We start from the raw sequence: 20,978 nt of genomic DNA on the forward strand, positions 1-20,978 counted from the left end.
CGAGTGCCGTCGGAGGAAGCCGGGCGCGAAGGTCGAGCCGGGGGCCGTAGCCACGGGCGTCCCCACCGCCTTCTTGTCCAGCATGGTGTTCAGATTGAGGTTGGCCAGGGACTTGTCGTCCGTCTGCCGAAATTGGGGGAGCCAGGGAGATGGAAATCAGGGGGGGAGAGCCGGGGTGAGCTGGGGGGCACCGTCCGAGCTCTCCGATTCCCCGCCCTCTTATTCTTCACTTTTCTGCGGGTTTCGAGCTAGCCTCCGCCCGTGCACGCGCAGGAGCGGCAGGTCCGCGTTGGTTCCCACCCGTGGCCCGGGCCCCGGACTAGGCGGCGCGCACCGTCCCGGAAGCCCGGGGCAGCGTGGCCGTGGTCTGCGGCGGAGAAACTCACCAGCTACGGCCGCTCCCTCCCGCCCTTCCGCCCTCCTCGCTCCTCCCCGCCCACTAAACGCTAGCACACACTAGTGCAAACTCCAGGCTTTTTCCCAGCCCGAAAAGCCAGGGAGGGAGGGGTCCCTCCAAACCCAGGGCAGAAAGCTGTCCGACGCTCCAAGGGCTCCTGCCCGCCTGCTTTTCTACCCCTGTTCCCCGCCTACCTTGTACAAGAAATCGAAGTCGTAGAAGGCTGACAGAAGTGTGGTCGACATTTTTCTGGGTCCTGTAAAGGTCGGAGCTGCAGGTAGGGAGGTTGGGAGGGGCCCTCCGGGCGGCGCGGAGCCCGAGCCACGACGAATAACGGGCGAGGGACAGGGAGGATACGAAAGTTTGCTGGGGGCGAGCACAGGAGCTGGAAGCAGCGTGGATCGGGCAGGAGGGTGCCCGGGAGTGCGGAGCGGGGGGAGAAGGAGAAGAAGCGACGTGCGCTCTCGGGCACCCCGGGGTGCCGGCCCGGCCCGCCCCCCCGCGCGGAGCCGACGGCAGCTCGCGGACTGCTGGAACTCAACGGGCCGCGAGCGCGCGCCCTATATAGAGGACAGAGCTGGCCGCGGGGCGGGCGCCGGGGGCGGGGACAGAACGCTGACCCTGCTGGGGTCTCCAGGCAACGCTGCCCGCCGACTCGCGGACGTCAGGCGCCGCCCGGGCCTCCCATTGGCCGCCGCCAATTTTTCCCCCCTCTGGGGGAGGGGGCGGGGAGGCCTCGGGGCGGGGCGGGCTGCCAGGGCGCCCGGGCGGCGTGGAGAGCCCGGCCCAGTTGGGTGCTGTTGGGTGGCGGCGGGAAGGGAGCACCTTCCTCTCCCTCTGGGGCTGCGGTGTTGGAAAGCCCCAGCGCGTTCCGCGCGGCCGGGGTTCTGCAACCCTGGACTTGTCTTTCCCCGCCTGATCCTGCCAGGCTGACGGCTCGGAGCCACTTTTATCTCCCACCCTCGGTTTTGTACTAGGCGCGGGAATTTGCAAAATGCAAGCATATCGCAACCATCCGCGTGGCCGGGCCGGTTGGCAGAGGGTGATCCGAACGGACGTAGAGCCAGGGCTGTGGCACTGCTGCACGTGGAGGCGCGGTGGGGGTGGGGGCGGGGGCAGCCACGCGGGCCGCGGTGTCCCCGGAGGAGTCCGGGCCATGTCTCCGCCCCCCTCCCCGCCCAGGCTCGGTAAACAGGGCTCCCGCGCCCGGGCCTGCCGGGCAGGGCTGAGTGTCTGAGGACAAGGCGCTGGCTTTGCTAATCACATCACAAGACCTTGAGCCCTGGCCAAAGGCGCGGAGTGGCGCGGGGCGTCCGGGGCGGGGAAGCCGACTGGGTGGACGCGAGAGAAGCGGCGAGAGCTGAGCAGGTCCGGGGGCGACTTCTCTCACCCTTTACGTGTGCTGATCTCTGGACTTCTCCAGTCCCCCTGGGGTTGGGGTGCAGCTCCCGGCCAAGGCTTTCTGCCTAGCACAGCCTTACCCTGTGGCACCCTCCAGACCTCAGGCCGCGGGGGAACTGCGCCCCGCCTTCTCTCGGCACTGGCTGCAGGATCCCGCCGAGGCAGACCAGCGTCCGGGATAGGAGGACTCTTTCTGTTGCCCCTGGGCCCACACTCCAACTGCTTGTCCTGGGATGCGCGCTTTGCCAACTTGTGCATTGCTTGCATCTGGGGACGGGACAGACACCCCCACCTAGCGCCCAGTAAGGCTAAAGCCGCGGACAGCCCCACTCGGCTGCTCTGACTCTGTGCTGGCTGCCAAAATGCTGGAAACCAGCCTATGATTTCACCCAGCTGGCAGCTCAGGCCGCCTAAGCGGGAAAGTCCAGGACCTGCCTGGGAAGGAAGCCTGACCCACACCGCCTTCCCACACGGATCTTGCTATGTCTGCTTGCACCCAGCCCTTTCGGGGCGCAATCCCTCGGCTAACCTGGAAGGGCAGGAGGTGGGCACGAGGCCTGCATGCACTTCACACTGCTGTATTGCCCTCAAGCCCAGGTCAGGGCTGGGAGGACATCAGGGTCAGCAGGGTAGGGCTGGAGTTCAGGCCCTGCCCCGGGCAAGTCATGTGATCTGGAGCAAATCACACACACGATCTCTTTGCTACCTGGGTTTCCTCACTTGCAAAAAAATAGAGAAGATAACATTCTTGTTTATTCATGCACACCTTTATCAAGGCACAATGAGATACCCAGGGGGGTGCTTAAATGATAACAAACCACCATATGCATTACAATTTAACGAATTCTAATGGAGAAAGCCAGGCTTCGGGGCTATGGCCAGGTGGGTGGAGGGCCAGCGACCCAACAAGCCCAGGGGCCACCCAAATCTTGGACCCTAGAGCTTGAGGCCAAGAGTAGCTAGCGACCCCCAGAAAAAATGCCGGCTTTCCCACCCCTCCCAGGTTGCTCTAGACATGGCTGGGCAGCTGTGGCTGACACTAGTTCATTTATTTATTTATTTTTAAATAAAATGTTTCCTTTATTTTTTTATGTTCAGCTCAATGTGGTGCTGGGGATCGAACCGAGGTCCCTGAATGTTTGCCTAAGCTTGCCTAAGCAGGCGCTTTAGACCACTGAGCTATCTCACCAGCCCTGGTTTATTTGTTGAAGTGACCCCAAAGACGACAAGTTTGAGGCCCTGAGAGGGTGGTCGTTGAGGTTTCTCTGAAGCATGCATCAGGAAAGTGAGAAGCAGCGTTTCCCCAGCCAATGCTACTAGGTTAGTAGCAAGATTTCAGATACAAAGCTGGTGGAAACATCTGTTTCTCCTGCCCTCCGCAGGGGGCAGTCCTCAGTCCAGTGGTGAGAGCATTCACTTCTAGACGGAGATAATATGTAAACATGTTCTGGTGCAGGCTTGCTACAGAGTATCTGCTGGTGTAGTTTTATTATTACATAACTGCTTTAAGTAAGGAAAAAGCGAACAGAACACAGAACGCGGGTCTTTTCCATGGGGTTGAGCTTTGTGGCGCCTGGTTCCGGGTCGTCTCTTCTGGTTCTGGTGCTCAACACGTCACATACAATCCCTGGCTTCCCACAGCTGCATTCTCGAGCAAAACAGATGTGTCAGGTTGGCAGCTTCCCATCAGGTGTGGACTGCACAGCTGCCCAACTAGGTGATTAACTCAGGATCACAAAAGCCACACTTGGGGGCTGAAAGCTTACAAGGTCACCTAGGGAATTTTCTGTTTTCTTAAGCATGAAACTGGCCCCTGAGTTAACTTCTTTCCCCCACTTCCCCACCCATCCCTTTTTGTCATGACCACATTTTTAGTATTTGGTCGCTTTTTCTCAAAGAAACAAGTTACACTTTAAATGTCAGCTTTTCTGCAGTAGGGAATAGCCATATTAAACTCTCTCCCCCCATCCTGTCTTTAGATCTTCCAAATAACTTAGTCACCTGCAAAATATTTAAAAAACCTACATATTCGACAAGTTAATTAGGATTGAAAAAATCTTTTTCACATTTAAGATCAAAAAATGAATGTGGATGTCTACAACCAGTCCAAGTTATGAATTTCAATGTAACTGTGGGTAACACTCTGAGAATACAGAATGAAAAATGCTAACAAAACTAGAAGACTAGCAAAACACAAGCAAGAGTGCCACCTGCTGGTGATCTAAGGAAGAAGGCTGGGCTGGGTTTGGAAATGACAAAAAGCTTCTAGATTAAATCACTGAAATGGATAAATGTATTTAATGGCATCTTAATCTTGTTATTGTCACCAAGCACATAATGTTAAACAGTGTAGGCATCAATGAATCTCCTTCTGGCTCTCCTCCGTTCTAACAGCCAAAAATAAATGCTTCACTGGGTGGCAGAACTGTTCTGAGCATTAGCACACATTTTAAAAATCTTTTATTTATTTATTTATTGGATACAGGGTTGCACTACGCAGCTCTGACTCCTAGTGATCCTCCTGTCTCAGACTCCCCAGCACTAGGATTACAGGTGTGTGCCACCACCCCCAGTTGCACAGCGTGCAGGGGGTTCTGGGGCCAGCACAGCATGAGGTTGGTACTGGGGATCAAACCTTGGTCCTTGTGCTTGCCAGGCAGGTGCTTAGACCACTGAGCTGTCTCCCAACCCCTAGCAAGTATTTTTTTGAAAGACATAGAAACAACTCTCCACGGAGCTTTTAATAATTAGGATGGAATGTGTCAGCCACCGCAGGACTCACAGATGCAGACAATAAAAATAATTTGCATGAGGTTGATCCTTAATTCTCCAGGATCCAACATTTGGAACATATTTCTGCTTTGCAAAAATGTAGTAAAATTTTAAAATCTAACCAAATAGGCTGTTTGCCAACTAATCCAGTCTCTCTGTATAGCTTTAAAAAAAAGGAGGGGGGTGTTAAAATGCAATTCTGTGTAGTCAATTCACAGAAAATGCTGGGCAGAAAAGGTAGTTCAGGCTGCAGGTGGCCTGCACCTGGGGACAGAGTATCCAATGGTAGCCTCACTTCCTACAGTAGCTGCAATAAACCTGGCTGCCTTGAATGAAAGAAATGAAGAAAAATTCTTCCATAGGAAGTGACAAGAGCCTGGGCTCAAGGTAGACGGGCAGGCACAAGAGAAAAAAATTTTTAATTTATGTTTGACACGTTCCTTGCAGATTGAGCAGCATAACAGCTCACTCTGCCCCACCCCAGCCCCAGAGCCCTTCCTCAGCACGGTGCTTCAGGTGTCTGGAGAGTTAAACGAGTTGCTCCTGCGAGGCCGAGGAGCTGAGGACTGGGGGCCTCCTCTTCTTTGCCCTCCAGAAAGGCCAGCAGCCTCAAGCCAGCCAAAGTCCGTTCCTCCTGAACGCGCAGTCTTGTGAACTCCGCCGTCTTCAGAAACTCAGGAGTGGGTGGGAGCTCCCTGAGGAGCTGAGAGAGGAGGAGCTGCTGCTCTGACGCAGCCCTGCGCAGGTCGCCAAGGCTCTCAGCGCTGGGGGGCCGCCAGCCTGACCTGCAGAGGAGCTGCAGGAGTTGGCTGTAGAGGTGCTTCACGAAGGTCAGGGTCTCCGCCCAGAAGTTGACTTCTGCTTTCTCAAACAGGTAGTCCTCATCTCCCTACAGCAAGTGGAAAGGCCTGACATTGAGCTTTGGGGAGGCCGAGGCGCGCCCCCACCCACTACCCAGGGCCCACTTCCGCCCGCCCGTCGGCACCAGGCAGGCTTGAGGGTCACCTTCTATTTTCACTCCTGGTACTTCTCCATCAGAGAGGAATTTTCCCCAGACTTAATGTGACCTTTGATAAAGATGTACTCGGAGCTCAAAGCCAAGATATTTGGGGCCTGATGTTAAGAAGGGGACCTTGAGAAGGGAGTGGGCTCTGGACATTCAGGTGAATCCAGCAATCAGGAGGGAGGAAGGGAAATCTCAGCAGTGGACCAAAGAGCAGAGTCACAAACCACCAGACATCCCCTCAGAATGGGACCCAATTTCTACAGCGCTATGGATTTTCAAGGTCATTTTATCACCACCTCTTTATCATGTCCCCACATTTCCTATAAATAGGTTGCTTTTTGAACTCTTGGCTTACTGGGAATGCCAGGCTGGCCTGCCTGAGTCAGATACTGGTGGCCATGAACTTGTGTTCTCAGGAAGCTTTTGTCATTTGTCTTGGTCCTCAGTTTCCCTATCTGTCTGCTTTCCCTGGAGGTGAATAGTTTCTTCAAGCAGCAAGTTCCCTGGAAGGATTCTCACCTCTGGAAAAGCTTCATCCTCAGATCTAATTGTGGGGAGCCCCACAGTAACTCCAAGGCCAACCAATAAGCATTCTGTTACACCGTTTTATTGTCTTTTTTTTTTGCAGAACCGGGGATTGAACTCAGGCCCTTGAGCTTGCCAGGCAAGCGCTTATTCTACTGAGCCATCTCCCTGGCCCCTGTCTTTGGGTTTTTTATGAGACAGGGTCTTGCTATGTAGTTTAGGCTGGCCTTGAACTCACTATGTTGCCCAGGCTGACTCAAACTTGTGTTAATCCTTCTGCCTCAGCTTCCCAAATGCTGGGATTACATTCTGGGTATGTAAGGAGCTTTTTTCAAAGCTCCCTCCCAACAGACCTGAAGGCTTGCCATGGAACCCCTGAAAGTGAGTATGAAGGCTCCCCAGTGCCCCCAGAGCCCAGCAGGCAGCTCTCCAGCTGTGTCCCTGCCCTGCAGCCAGGCTTCCAGAAGCACCTTCCAGCAGACATGCTCATCCGGCACACACCCTGGCTGACTCCTAGCACCCCAACTCCCCAGATTACCTGATGTGCGCTCTCTGCACTGACCACAAGGTCATCGCCTTCTCCCAATAGCCACCGCAGCAGGACGGGCACTCCAGCGTCCAGTTGGTCCCACTGCTGGAGCAGGTCACACAGGACAGCCACTGCTAGGGCCAGTGCAATGGAGGCATCCACTTGGCAGAAGGCAAATTCTGCAGAGATTGGAGAGGGGCACACAATGAACACTGTCCTCAGAGGAAAATACCTGTTCCCCACCAGGCCGGAGCACAGGTAGGAAGGCTGCTGAAGGCTAGGGGCCCCTCTGGGTCCTGCTAGCTTCACTGCCAGGATGAGCCATAGGCCTGAGCTCTACCATGGCCTTCCCAGTGGGAGCAGCAGCAGCCCCACCTGCGGGACTAGACCGCTCTTCCCTCTCGGTGTAGGAAGGGTCAGGACACACCCTGCAGTGCCTCTTCACAGGGCCTGGACCTGCTGGCTTCCTTTTGGGTCTGCATCTGCTCCATCTGTCACTGTGGAGCAGGGCAGCATGCTTTCCCTCAACAGGCTACAGAGTTCTTCAATCTCTGCAGGCCCCATGTCCTCGTCACAACTGTTAAACTCTGCTTATGACAGCCACAGACAATATGTAAACAAGATAGTTGTAGCTATGTTCCAATAAATCTTTATTGACAATGACACCTGAACTTCATGCATCACAAAATGGGAACACCAGTTGTAGCTCACGGCTGTCCAAAAGCAGGGGCGGGTTGAATTTTGCTCCTACTTTGCTGCCCTGTCTTAAGCAAATGGGTTTCTTTAGACCCTGACATCCAGGCTGCAGTGGAAGAGGAGAGTGTGGTGTAGGAAGAGGAAGTAGGGTGCTTTGGGGAAAAACCTTCACTGGCATTCACTGTTTGCCTTAGTCCTGTGTATGGAACTTTTGTGGGGGCTCACAGTGTGCCTGTCAACAGTCTGGCCACCCCAGTCTTCAGGAGCCATGAAACTTGGGACTGGAATCGCCCACTCTGCACCAGTGCCTGCCTTTCCATGACACCCCTCGGCTCCTCCCAGCCCATGTCTCCAGCCTCAGCATGACGCCTCTAGGCCTCCAGCTGGCCTGCCCCATGCACACACAGGAAGAAGGCGGAGAGTCTAGAGTTTTCTAGGGTGCTCAGCAAGGCTTTTAGGGTGTTAAGGTGACTCCTACTGTGGCCTAGTGGGTGTCGCCCCAGCCAAGAACACTGTTTCCCCTTTTAGCATCTGTGCTTTTTTCTTTTGCATGCTGCGAATGAGTCCAGCCCCCTGCTGGGTAAGACTTCTACCCTGAACTGCCCCTAGCAGCCATGTGTGGATTGGGCATCCCTGCTGCTACCATGGGCTCAGACAGGCCAACCTGTTGGCACAGCCATAGCGCTTCACATGGCCGTAAAGAGTTCAGGATCCCCAACAAGTTTCATGGTGCACCCAAAGCATAGACTCGAGAATCTGCACCAGTGTGGCAGAGATGCAGGTTTTCATGGCAAGCAGGCAGGGCTGGTGACCAGCCAGCAGGGTTTGGATTTCTTGGAGCAGTCAGAAGAACAGATCGTAGCATCCCCAGAGCCCGGTAGCATCCCTATTCCTGGTGCTGCTGCATGGAAACAGATTTAACTGGGGAACAGAAAAGAGGAGGAGGAAAGGTGACAGGACATTTTGGCTGTAGCTCTGAGACACGTTAGACCTTCCGTAACAATACAACCTCTGTTTTTACCACTACCTGGCTCACTTGGATACTTCTTAACTGGCTGAGAATCTACATGAGAATAGAACATAGTGGCCTCTTTCAAACTCCTAAAGAATTGAAAACAGGGTCAAACATGGTGCCCCATGCCCAGAACCCCCTTACTCTGGGAGGCCGAGGCAGGAATGTAAGCTGGAGCAACTTAAGTGAGAATTTGTCTCAAAAAAGAAAAAAAGACTGCGGATGTAGCTCAGTGTAAAGGCCCTGGGCACAACCCCTGTGACACCTCACACACATGAACAAACACCAGAACAGGACTTGCACAGAGCAGATGCTCATGATTATGGCTGAGATGTTTGAAACTTTCCCCTTTCTCCCACTTGACTTAACCTGAGCACTCATGGAGAGACTGGCACAAAGACGGCATTCTTTAAACAGCCACTGGCATTACGCAGGGTAAAATGGTGCTTGGGCCCTGCTGCACCCGCAGGTGTGCCCATTGCCCCAGGGGAAGGTGCAGTCCAGGGGCCCGTGGCGGCCCTGGTGGCCGAGGCAGTGGGAGCAGGGTGAGCCTACTGCGTGCACAGATGCTATGGGCAGGCGGCACTGGAGAGGCCCGCCTCACACCCCACGGGGAGGAAGAGAGTGGATCGGCTTCATCAATTTTAGAATTAAAAGCAAAACTCAGAACACCCCTCAGTTGGTTGTAATGAGTTGAAAAAGGCCACAGCTGCAAACCCTTCGTATTGAGGGGCCAGCATCAAGTAAGCTGAGTTTGAGAATCGTCCAGAAAAATCTACATTCTAATTGATACTTTTCTATCCCCCCTTGTTCTTTTCTTTCCTTCTCCCACCTCTTGGGGTGGTGTTGAAGATTGAATGCAAGGCCTCATGCTTCCTAGCAAAGAGCTCTACCATTGAGTTATCCCCTTGGCCCCCTCTGGGGGTTCTGAAGGCCCTTGGAGAAGAAAATGCTTCAAGCACCAGCAAAATCAGTGCATGAGAAAAAGGTGTACTAACAGTGTTTGGACAGAATATCCTGTCTGCTTCTTGTACTATGGATAACCACTAAGAAGATAACAATGTACAGTGTATTGATTATCAAAACTGTCCTATTAATCAGCTGTGAAACTCTCATTCATATTTATTTCTCAAAACAAACAAACAAACAAACAAACAAACAGTGCATGGGGCTCAGGCAGCGCTCCACCTGGGTCTAGAGAGAGCATGCGTAGCTGAGAATGCCACCAGGAACACCAGACTGCTACATTGGCCTCACCTGATGGAACAGCCAGCCTCTCTCTGCACCATTTAGCCATGACTCAAACTTCGGAAGGGGCAGGAGAGTGGCTGGATGATAGGCGCTGGGAGAGCTGGCGCAATGTGGCTGTAGCCAAGGCCCATCTGGGAGCAGCCAACATCAGCGTCACAAGATGTGAGGGGGAGGATGGAAGGCGGGTGGGAGCCAGTGGGACTCAGAGGTGCTCGCAGGGCTAGCAGCCCACACTCTCCCTCACTCTGGTCCCCTGAGCAGAGGCAGCTCAGACAGGACGCCTGTGCAGGAAGGCTGGGCGACAGGGAGAAGGCTTTTCACTGATGCATGCAGACTGGCCACGCCACCAAGCAAACAAGAGAGCAAGCAGCTATGCACCAGGGTGCTTAAGAATTTCCTGTGTATCCAGAACAGCCACCACAATCCTGAAGAAAACAACACAAGACAAATTTGGGGACTCACTGCCTGACTTTAAAATTTAGCGCAAAGCTACAGGGAATAAGCAGTGTAGGAGAGAGAGAGAGAGAGAGAGAGAGAGAGAGAGAGAGAGAGAGAGAAAATCTGTGTGGCTGGCTCAGCCCACCCTGAGGGTGGAGCTGCTGCAGCATGTTATGCCAGGGATTGAACACCATTCCCTGTGCAGGTGCTTTAGACTGCTGAGCTATCTCGCTGGCCCTGTTGTGTGTATTTATGTGCACTCTGTGCTGCAGCTCGAGGGCATAGAGACAAACCGCAGAGGGAAGACAGCCTACACATCGTGGACCAGTCCAGAAACACACTTCACACTTAGGGCCAACTGAATTTTTTCAGTGCTGGAGATTGAACCCAGGGCCTCCCACTTGGCAAGGGCTCCGAAGTACGTCCCCAGTCCTCGGCTCGGTTCTGAGAAAGGCGCCAAAACAATAGGGGAATGTATCTTTTTTTTTTTTTTTTTGTGGTCCCAGGGGTTGAACTCAGGACCCCTCAGTTATTCTACTGAGCTATCTCCCTGGCTCCATGTCTTTTTAGCCAGTGATGAAAGGACAACTGGATAGACATACCCAGATAATGAGGCCTGATGCCTTCCTAACACCACATGCAACACCTGGACTGGGCAACAGTTTCTTATATATGAGGCCAAGAACAAAACAACAAAGACAAATTTGGAGTTGACTGCAACTGAAAATGTCTGCGCTTTAGAGGATAGCATCACAGTACCAGGGCAGCTCACAGAAGAAGACAGACTATCTGCAAGCCTTTATCTGACAAGCGTATCTAGAAATATAAAGAACTCTTAAAACTTAGTAACTAACAAGCCCAATAAAAAGTACACAAAGGATATAACTGAGCATTTCTCTAGAAAAGATATATAAATGACCAATAAACAATAGAAAAGATATGTAGCATCATCAGTCACCAGAAGATGGGAATTCAACCAAGACAGTACTTCACACCCAGTGGGGTGACTATCATTCAAAGAAGTGAAGCTCGGCTAGAGTGCGGGGCACGCGGAGCCCCCACAGTACGCTGGCAGGACTGTGTGATGCAGCTGCTTGGAAGACAGCCTCAACATATTAAGCATATGATTCAACAATTCCAGGTATATCTAGAGAGAAAAAATATATATCCACATAAAACTTGCGTATGCACATTCGTAGTGGCTTATAGCAGCCCAAACATGGAAATAACCAGTATGTCCATCAACCGATGAATGCAGAAAACAGTGTGGCTTGTCTGTATAACATTCAGCCATAGGAGGGACGAGGAGGCTGAGAGTCAAGGGAGGAAGGTAAGACTCTTACCCAGACCAGGACGAGGAAGGATCCCAAGAGCTGAGGGGATCTGTGATCTCTGAGACCCCCCTGCCCCCAGATGCAGGTCAGGCCTGAAGTGACCCTAGGACCTAGGCAAGTGCTGACTGGCTGGGGCTGCTGGTCCACCCACCCCAGGGGGATGACCATTGGAACCGTTTGGAATACCGTTGAAAACAAGTCAGCATTGAGAGCTGCTTCCTCCAACACCTTCCCTTCGTGTAAGGGACAATCGACTTGGACTGCAGAGGGCAGGGCGAGCCAGAGGCACTGGGGCTGCGGCAGTGGGACTTCCTCTTGCTGCTGCCCCCTGGGCTCTCCCGCCAGGGCAGACCCCTGGCTGTCATAAGTGGTTCCCAGCCAGTACTCTTGCTTTCCTACCTCCATGAAGGGGCCACTGGGCGCCATTCCCAGCACCCCGTCTCCTGCGAGGGAACTGCTCATTAACTTCTAGGCAGGCAGACAGGTAAGTCACACACCTGGAGGTCAATGCAATCGCACTGATAAAATGGACGCGCCAGTGTGGACTGTTTCTGTGCTGTGAATCGGCCAGGGTAGGTAAAACAAGTACATGTCCACATTTTCCCACTTTTTTCAGTGGGTGAGAACTATTTTGGATGGTGGATTAACAGCCTACAGTCTGATTCTAAAGACTCACAGCAGAGATGGCTTCCAGGTAAAGGCTGCTGGTTGAATCTTCTTCCCCATCCTTCCCAAGAGAGGACAGGAAGTGCTAAGTGAGCAGTGCTGGGCTGACTTCTCTCTGCTTCTAGCTCCCGAGAGTCTCCTTGTAGGCACTGGTGGAAAAGCCCTCGGCTTGAGGGGGCCCTTGGCTTGAGGAGGGTGATCAGGATGTTGGGTGGCCCTCCAGTCACCAACTCTCCAGCTATTTGATACCAGTTTCATCACTGCAAGGTTTTTTAAAAAATTTTATTATAGGGAAGGGTCTACAGGGTGTTCAGGGTCTCACTGCTAGATCAGACTCGTAGTGATCTGCCTGTGTACAACCTCCCAAGAGCTGGGATTACAGGCACACACCACCACGCCTGGTCTCACACTGCAAGCTTTTGCTTAACCAAAAGTATTCACTGATCACTTGCTGGGGGAACGGGCTATGAGAAATGTGAGGAAAATCCCAGTCGCCTTTCACAGTCAAGAGCTGTCAGGGCCAAGTTGACGATTAGGAAGCGTCAGAAAACTGCACAGTGGTACATGACACAGACCAATCATACCATTAACAGTAACAATGAAAGCACAGAAAAGGAAAAAAAAAAAAAAGTGGTAGTGAGAGGAGGGGAGAAAGCTTTATCTGGCAGGGACTTCGAGGCCCAGTACAGCAGACCAGAGTTTGAGCAGCAAGGAGGCCGGACCTCCGGGGCAGAGGGAGGAGTGGGGCAGGTGGGCGGCCACGGCCTACCCCTGCGGAGGTGGTGTTTGACTGAGTCTGTTATTCCTGGGCCTTCTGATTTTTCCCTAGGTGAAGCATTTTCAGGTTCCTATAGGCTGTTTCCAAACATCTTACTTCTGATCTACTTCACAGATGGAAGTGCCTGTATTTTATTATTTTTGGTCCAAGGCCTAGGGCCTTGCTGGTGCTAGGTGTGCCAGGCACGTGCTCTGCATTGAGCTGTACTTCCAGCCCCAGGGCCAGCATCTTAAGGGGTGACGAGAAGCAAAGATGAAGTGGAGCCTGGCCCACCCACTGCCCTGTTGTTAGCTCTCCTAGGGCCACTAGAAGCCTCGGCTCCCCACCTGCCTTCCCTCCACCCTGCAGCCCAGGGCTCAGAGGTGGCCTTCACAGCAGGCCACATCATCAAACTCCACTGGTTCACCCTTCACCACCAAATAGCACCCCAACGGAGACAAAAGGAGGTTGGTGTCCTAGGAATGGGGGTAGTGGTGGGTATCCCCTGGCTTCTGAGGACTTGGCAGAGGGTTGGGTGGTGGAATGTGGGTGTTTGTGATATCTGTGTTCTTTATCTGAATATTTAGAAAATTTCATTGAAGAGGAATCAAACGTGCTGGTCAGGGATCTCAAGGGTGGACCTAGCCCCAGTGTGTACTGGGGTTGTACACTGGGTGCCCTGGGACTTTTGCCCATGCTTGCTGATCCCAGCAGCGGCCCTGGCCTGGAGCCTGCCTTGCACCCCCAACCTAGCCATGGAATCAGGTTCCTAGGGGAACTCAGATTTCACCTGGTCCATGTGGACCCCTTGTCCTTCCCCTCCTTTTTGCTTTTAAAAGTTATTGTTAAAAATAAATGACACATTTTTTTACTGTCTCTTCCTTTCAGATACCACATGGGTAGGAATCAAAATCCCACAGTGATGGGGGCTGGTGAGATGGCTCGGTGGTCTAAAGCACCTACTTAGAACAAGCTTAGCAAAGCACAGGGACCACAGTTCAATCCCCCAGCACCACATGCCAGCCAGCCCTGCCCCCAGGTGGACTGAGCTGGCCACATACACACACACACATAAATAAATAAAATTAAAAAAAAATTAAAAAAAAATCCCACAGTGAATATATGCACTGTAAACATACACTGAAAAAAGGGGCAGGGGGAGATGGCTCAGTGGAATAAGAGCTTCCCTGGAAGGCGCAAGGGCCTGAGTTCAATCCCCAGTTCTGCCAAAAAAAACCCCAAAGCCCCCCAAAAAAACAAGACCCATGGGGGTGAGGAGAAAAGACCCATGGGGGTGAGGAGAAAAGACCCATGGGGGGAGGAGAAAAGACCCATGGGGGGGAGGAGAAAAGACCCATGGGGGGGAGGAGAAAAGACCCGTGGGGGGAGAAGAAAAGACCCATGGAAGTAGTTTCTAATCAAACATACATAGCCCAGGGGCTTTGGCCTCAAGGAAACCATCAGAAGCTTCTTGAAAGGGTCATCCTCATTGTTTGGTCTTCACACTTTGGTGTAGCTCACATGGTTTTTCCAAAATCAGAAAATACTTATTTACTATGGTACCAGGGATCAGACCCACAGGGATACTTCACCACTGAGATACAACCCCAGGTTTTTTACATTAAAAAACACAATTTGAGACAGGGTCTTTTACTAAGCTGTCCAGGCTGTCCTTGAACTTTGGGTCCTCCTCAGCCTCAGCCTCAGCCTCCCAAGTAGATATGACTGTAAGTAGCATCTTCAATGGGCTACAAAATTCCTTATTTATTTATTTTGCGGAACCAGGGTTAGCACTCAGGGTCTATCTCTCCGGCTCCTGGAAATTCCTTATTTAAAAGATCTACATTAAAAAAAAAAAAAAATCTACATTTATACAATCTTTTGAAAATCCAGAAAAATAAATTACAGAGCCTGTAGGTCTGATGGGGGCAGAGCAGTGGCCACCTCCCACAGGAGGTGGAGTGCACCTGTCTGAGACACCCTGTGGCCCCCTCACCACTCACAGATGTGCTCCTCTGCCTGGCCCCTGCAGGCATGTGAGTACTGAGCAGGCGCAGCACCCACCCTTCACCCTGACCCTGCGAGCCTCTATCCATCTCCCTGCAGCTCTCCGGCTCTGGTTTATTTAACCTCCCATATGATACACTCCTTCCTCCTTTGGGGAAAGGTGCTGGGATTGAAACCAGGACTTGCTGTGCTAGGCAGGTGCTTTGCACTAGCCAGAACTCCCAGCCCTTGTTTCCCCCTCTTAGCTGAGGCCTAGCTCTCCCTCGGGCTCTGGCTCAAGGCTGTGGCTGGGATTCCTCCATGCCTGGCTGGTCTCATACCCTTCTCTGCACGGCTCTAGGTGTGCAGCTGGGGGAGGAGGTCACTCCGTGGCCGGGCCCATGGTTGTCCTTCCCGGGACTGCCCAGAGTTACCCACTGCTTACTACAGAACTGGATGAAGTAGTTCACCCATGTAGTGTGTTTTTCTAATGGGAAAATGACAGGTTCTTGGCACAGCAGAGCAACAGGCAGAAGAAAAAGGAGAAAGGGGCTTCATTTTTTTTGAGGACATGGAGAGAATTTGGGGAAGATAAGAAATTTTCTGGACTAGACCAAGGGAGGCTGAGGCTTTCATGGCCTTTTACCAGGGGAGGGGCTTGAGGGGATGTTTTGATATACCTGAGGAGCTGACTGGGGCCTTCCCTGAGGTGGAAGGAAGGGTGGAAGTAAATTATGTCTTGGGCTAAGTTGGAGAAGGGGAAGGTGGTCTTGGGGAGGTTGGGCTTTGTTTTAAGGGCTTCAGCCATATTAGATGACTACCATGATGAGTTTAGCAATTTATACTAGGGCCAGAACCTATCAGAAAATAGCTGGATGACAAGAGGCAGGCCTCAGGGACAGGACTGTTGTTGTCATTTCACATTCAGGGTTGCTGAGGTTTAGAGGTGACTCGTTCAGGATCACACAGCTGCCGATAACTGGCAGGGTTTGTCTGACTCAGAGCCTGTCCTCTCCATCACTGCTAAGTTCTGGGTGATGGACAGATTTTGCCTGACTCGCTCTCTGCTCTCTGTGCTCTGCTCAGCACCCCAGGAAGCTGAGCTCCTGCATTCCCAGCTCTCCTTGCCACCAGGCTTTTGACTGGAGTCACCTCCTGGGAGGGGGACAGTGGAGAGGAGGCAGAGATGGGTGCGTTCCTTTCCTCATGTGCAGACACCACACTCCCCCAGGGCACTGCTGGGCAGCCCACCCGCTCATTCGGACTCCTCTCCCCACCAGCTGTGGGTGCCTGTGGCTGCTACTGTTCCGTGTCCCAGGGGCCTCTGCCTTGCTGATGCTTCCCTTCATCTGCAGCAGAGATAATGCTGTTCCCCAGGGGATTTCTGTCAATGTCTAAAGATATTTTTGTCACAAAGAGGAGGAGGAGGTTGGCCATGCAGGGACAGGCTAAGGGTGCTGTTCAACCTCCAGTGATGAACAGGACAGCCCCAATGCCAGGGTCACAGGGCCACAGGTGAGAAACCCTGCCTTGGCCCTGCCATGGTCATGTGCAGTGGTGAACAGCCCCTTCTGTCTCGTCCAGGTTTAGCAGGCAGATGGACAAGGCCCTCTGAAGTAAGAGGCCAGGGGTCCACTTGGGGCAGAGTCGAAGGAGCTGTCTCTCACCTGCCTTTTCCTGGAAGTGACACCACCCCACCCTTCCCTACCAACTCTCTGGGCAAAGGGCAGGCAGCAGAGACAGAGCTGACTGCTTTCTCGAGGCCCGTTCTGTCCAGAGGTGGGGACGCGTCTCCAGGTCTAAAAGGAAGAGACAAAATCTCATCACCTGAAATTCTAAAAATACTTGGGGAAAGCCTTTCAAATATTAAAAACATTCTTCTTCTTTTTTTTTTTTTTCCTTTTGTATGTAGCTATTTTCTTTCTTTTCTTTTTTTTTGTATTGTAGGGAAGGGTCTACAGGGTGTTCAGGGTCTCACTACTAGATCAGACTTGTAGTGATCTGCCTGTTTACAGCCTCCCAAGAGCTGGGATTACAGGTGCGCACCACCATGCCCAGTCTCAGCCTGCCCCGGGAGCGGGGCCAGCACAGCAAGCCCAGGGATCAAACTCCTGGCCCCTGCGCCTGTCTGCTGAGCTATGTGGCCAACCCTTATATTTGTAACTATTTTCTTTCTTTCTTTCTTTCTTTTTTTTGGTAGCTATTTTCAAATGGAAAAACTGGCCTCGGGCTCCTCAGAGTTTCATAGGCCTAGCTCCCAAAGCATCTGGTCCTAACAGATATGGACGACTGTCATAACACAGCACCTGCCTAAGGTGCCTGGTTTTCTTGTTGGCCCATCGTGAAGCCAAGCTGCCCTTGCAAATCCTTGTGTTTTTTTTTTGTTTGTTTTTTTTCTTTTTGGCGGAACTGGGGATTGAACTCAGGCCCTTGCGCTTGCCAGGGAAGCACTTATTCCACTGAGCCATCTCCCTGGCCCCTGCCCTAGCAAATCCTTTGCTTTAATTTTAAAGATTATTTTTTAAAAAACTGCTTAAAGCTTAATAACTATAATTTTTAAAATGTTGGTCTACTTGGATACCTTTTCCCTGATTTAAAAAATGGATACAGCTAAGTGAATGAAAACAAATATGCACCTCATCGATCAAATCATGCACTTGTTATTCAGGAGGGCCATGTCGCACTGAAAAAGGGTTCATAAATTAAATTACAGCTGGCTAACACTACACTCAGCTAAATGCTTATAAAAATACTTTCACTTTTTCATTTGTAACCACACTGATGAATAAGGGAGCAGATCCAGACAAACACCACCCTCAAGCAACAAGGGTGTGCAAAAAGCTCGTGCCTGGGAGTTGCAAAGGCTGGCCAGCTGCCTCTGTACCTTCTGGAGTGTCTGTCAGACCAGATTTGGGGTGCAGCACCCTGTCTTGATTCTTTTGGCTGCCTCTTAAGCTCTCATGGGCGTAAATGGCTGTTTCACTAAAGGGGGACACAGCTGTCATGGGGCTGTGGAGAGGAGTGAGCCCAGTCCAGACCACTTGGATTTGCACTTGGAGCTCTTACGTTTGGCAGATTCCTGTGGCTGGGCCTTCCTGGCCAGGCGCAGGAGCCCTGCCTGCCTTTCCAGAGCCTGCTCCTTGACAGCCTCACCCTGCGGCCTCGCAAGGGCTTCACTGCAGCAGCTTGTGGGACGGTAGGCAGGTCGTGTCGTAGTCTCTACACGGTGCTCACCCTAAGGCACTCCTCTGGGAAGAGGCCACCTTGCTTCCGCTCTACGCCTAAGGCCTGCCTGAGCTGGGAGGGAGGCACCTCAGTCTGGGCAGAGTGCTGCATCTTGGCAGTGCGTTCTGTCTTTCTTTGACTGGACACCTTGAAATATCACTCCTGGTTCCGCCACAGCAACCACTAAAAAAAGCAGTAGCCATGGCCCTAAGCTAGCCCATGGCTGTGGGCCTCAACAAGGGCCACAAGGAGACAAAGAATGTGAGCAAACCAAGGCACAGCCGTCATCATGGACGCCTCACCAAACATACCAAGCTCATGCAGGACAGTGATCTGGGAGGTGTGTGGCTTTACCTATGAGTGGTGTGCCATGGAGCTGCTCAAGGTCTCCAAGGACAAGCGTGCCCTCAAGTTCATCAAGAAAAGGGTGGGGACACACATCCCCACCAAGAGGAAGCGTGAGGAGCCAAGCAACATGCTGACTGCCATGAGGAAGGCAGCTGCCAAGAAGGATGGAGCCCCTCTGGAATAAAGCTTTGCAGAAAAAAAGAAAAAGAAATGCCACTCCTGTCCTTTGCTTGAATTCACTTAAATTTTCTTGCATTTATTTTGAACTGGAACTTCTTTCTCTCACAGGGAAGTTCTCAGGCTGACAGTTCTTCTGAATTCTTTCAAAGTTTTTCTGACCCCAGTGTCACCTACTGGGACCCTGATTCCTACCCTTCCCTCTCTGAGCTTATTCCACGCTGGAGGGGGAGAAAGGAAGAAACCAAATGCCTGATGTACTCTGACAAAGCTGACCTAAGCTTGAGGCCTGTGTCAATGCCCAGTTGGCTGAGCACATGGCACAGAGCTCAGGAGCATGGCCGCTGGGCCTACAGGGTGGGGGTGTAGAGGTAGTGGGGTCTTGAAGTGTACCTGAGGACTAGGAATTTAAATTAGAAAAGTGCAGGAAGATAATTGTTTTTCTCTGAGGCCTTATTACCATGCACTATCTACCGCATACAGAACCTATATGGAGCTAGGTAGCTCGCTCAGGGATACAGCACTTGCCTAGCATATATGAGGCCCTAGGAGCTGGAACAGTTCCCTTACAGGTACCCCCACCTCACTTCCAGGAGGTGTAGTGGAGAATAAACACACGGCAGGGCCATGGAAGGGCCAAGTGAGGCGGTCATGTCTCTTAGCTATGGACTGCTTTGGTTGGGTGATTTCACTGTATGCACATCAGAGGACTTTCATAAACTAGGATACTGTGACATCCCTGGGAGACAGCATCTATGGTCTGTTGTTGGCTGAGACATTGTTATGTATTTTAAATTCAAAAATTGATGTTAAGATCTATGAATAGTGCTCAAAATGTGAAGTGCCTACAATTACAAATTTCCTGGGAATTTTCCTTTCTTCTCTTATTTTCGGTGCTGGGGATGGGACCCTGGTCCTCCCTATGCTACACTTTCAGCTCCGGAAACTTTCTGTCTTGAAGCTGAGTTGACTTGCAGACCTCACAAGGGCCCTCTTGTCTGCCCCTTGTGGTCAGTCCCCAGAGCCACCCTGGAATTACTGTCTTACCTCCCAAAGGCCTGGGAATCACTTCCTTAGAAGTAGGGGGCTGAACTCAGAGAAGACTGTGGTGAGGCAGGAAAGGGCTCAAAATTCAAAAATCTCTCAAGAACAAGTTACAAGGCTGGGAATATAGCTCAGTGTCATACACAGCAACCCTGATTTTGATTCTTGGTACAAAAAAAAAAAAAAAAAAGAAAGAAAAGAAAAGAAAAAGAACAAGTTACAGTCAGGCATGGCAGCGCATGCCTATAATCCCAGCACTCAGAAAGCACAGGCAGAAGGCTCACTGCCGCCAGTGTGAGGCCAGCCTGCACTACAAAGCGAGTTCAAGGCCAGCCTGAACCTACATAGCCAAACCCTGTCTCACAAAGCCAAACCAAACCAAGCCAAACCAAGCCAACCAAAAATGTCCTGGAGGAGCCCACGGTTCAGGGGCTGCAGGGAAGAAATGAGGCACTGGGTTTCCAGCCAATCACACAGAAAGACAGCTCCAACTGCTGCAGGATCGCCTTCAGGCAGACCTACGGCCCCAGGTCCACTGAGCTGACCTGCTCCTGCACTCAGCCGTCCCTGGGGTAGGTGGGGGAGGGCCTCTGGGGAGAAGGGAGCTATTTCTGATCTTCCTTTGAATGTTACCAGTAAAAAATAGCACATGATAAAATTTATGACTGAAGAAGCCATTCTGTAAGCAACAGTGAAAACTTCAAACAGCAATGCCACCTAGGGAAATTTGTGACTTGGAAATAAACACCAAAAAACCCAAAACAACAACAAAAAACAAGGCCTAAAACTGGGCATGGTGAAACTCATTGACTAAAATTTTTACCAACAAGAACAAAAACTTAGCCAGGCATGATGATGCACACCAGTAATCCCAGCACTTGGGAGGCTCAGGCAAATACATAGGGACACCTTATTAGAGGTAGAGGGAGGAGGACAGGGAAAAGGAGGAGAGAGAAATAAGAACAAAAAAAAAGCCCTTTGTCTTAATAAATTTCTATGTGAAGCTAGGTAGCTCATCCAGGGATACAACACTTGTCTAGCATATGTGAGGCCCTAGGAGCAGGAAAACAAAACAAAACAAAACAAAACAAAACAAAACATAAAAGAACTACTACCTAAGAAAACAAGGGAGAATATAAAAATGATTTAACTGTATTCCACAAAAGACTAATCAAGGAGTTAAACTGACCTGATGAGTTACATTGGAAAAATTTCTTGAGGCAAAGCAGTTATATAGCTGGGGACACAGCTCAGCAGCACAAGCACCTGCCTGGCAAGCGCAAGGTCCTGAGTTCAATCCCTCATGCTGAAAAAAAAGAAAGAAGAAGGGGCCAGGGACATTGCTCAGTGGAGTAAGTGCTTTCCTGGCAAGCGCAAGTGTCTGAGTTCAATCCCCGGTTCCACCAAAAAAAAA

General features: G+C 51.6%; 1 protein-coding gene across 2 annotated transcripts in view; it reads right to left on the minus strand.

Annotated features, from left to right (window-relative positions):
- Window positions 1-4,454: 4,454 nt before the first annotated feature.
- Thada (THADA, armadillo repeat containing) overlaps window positions 4,455-20,978 on the minus strand; it is a 384,981-nt gene continuing 368,457 nt past the window's right edge. For both annotated transcript variants that reach the window (XM_023711247.1, XM_023711248.1), the window contains 2 exons: window positions 6,640-6,809; window positions 4,455-5,459 (listed from right to left, as the gene is read on the minus strand). In XM_023711247.1, the coding sequence (XP_023567015.1) occupies window positions 5,070-5,459; window positions 6,640-6,809 (560 nt within the window). In that variant the 3' untranslated portion in view covers window positions 4,455-5,069. The remainder of the gene's footprint in view (window positions 5,460-6,639; window positions 6,810-20,978) is intronic.

The sequence above is a fragment of the Octodon degus genome, unplaced genomic scaffold, assembly GCF_000260255.1.
Source record: "Octodon degus isolate 3935 unplaced genomic scaffold, OctDeg1.0 scaffold00020, whole genome shotgun sequence".
Taxonomy (NCBI): domain Eukaryota; kingdom Metazoa; phylum Chordata; class Mammalia; order Rodentia; family Octodontidae; genus Octodon; species Octodon degus.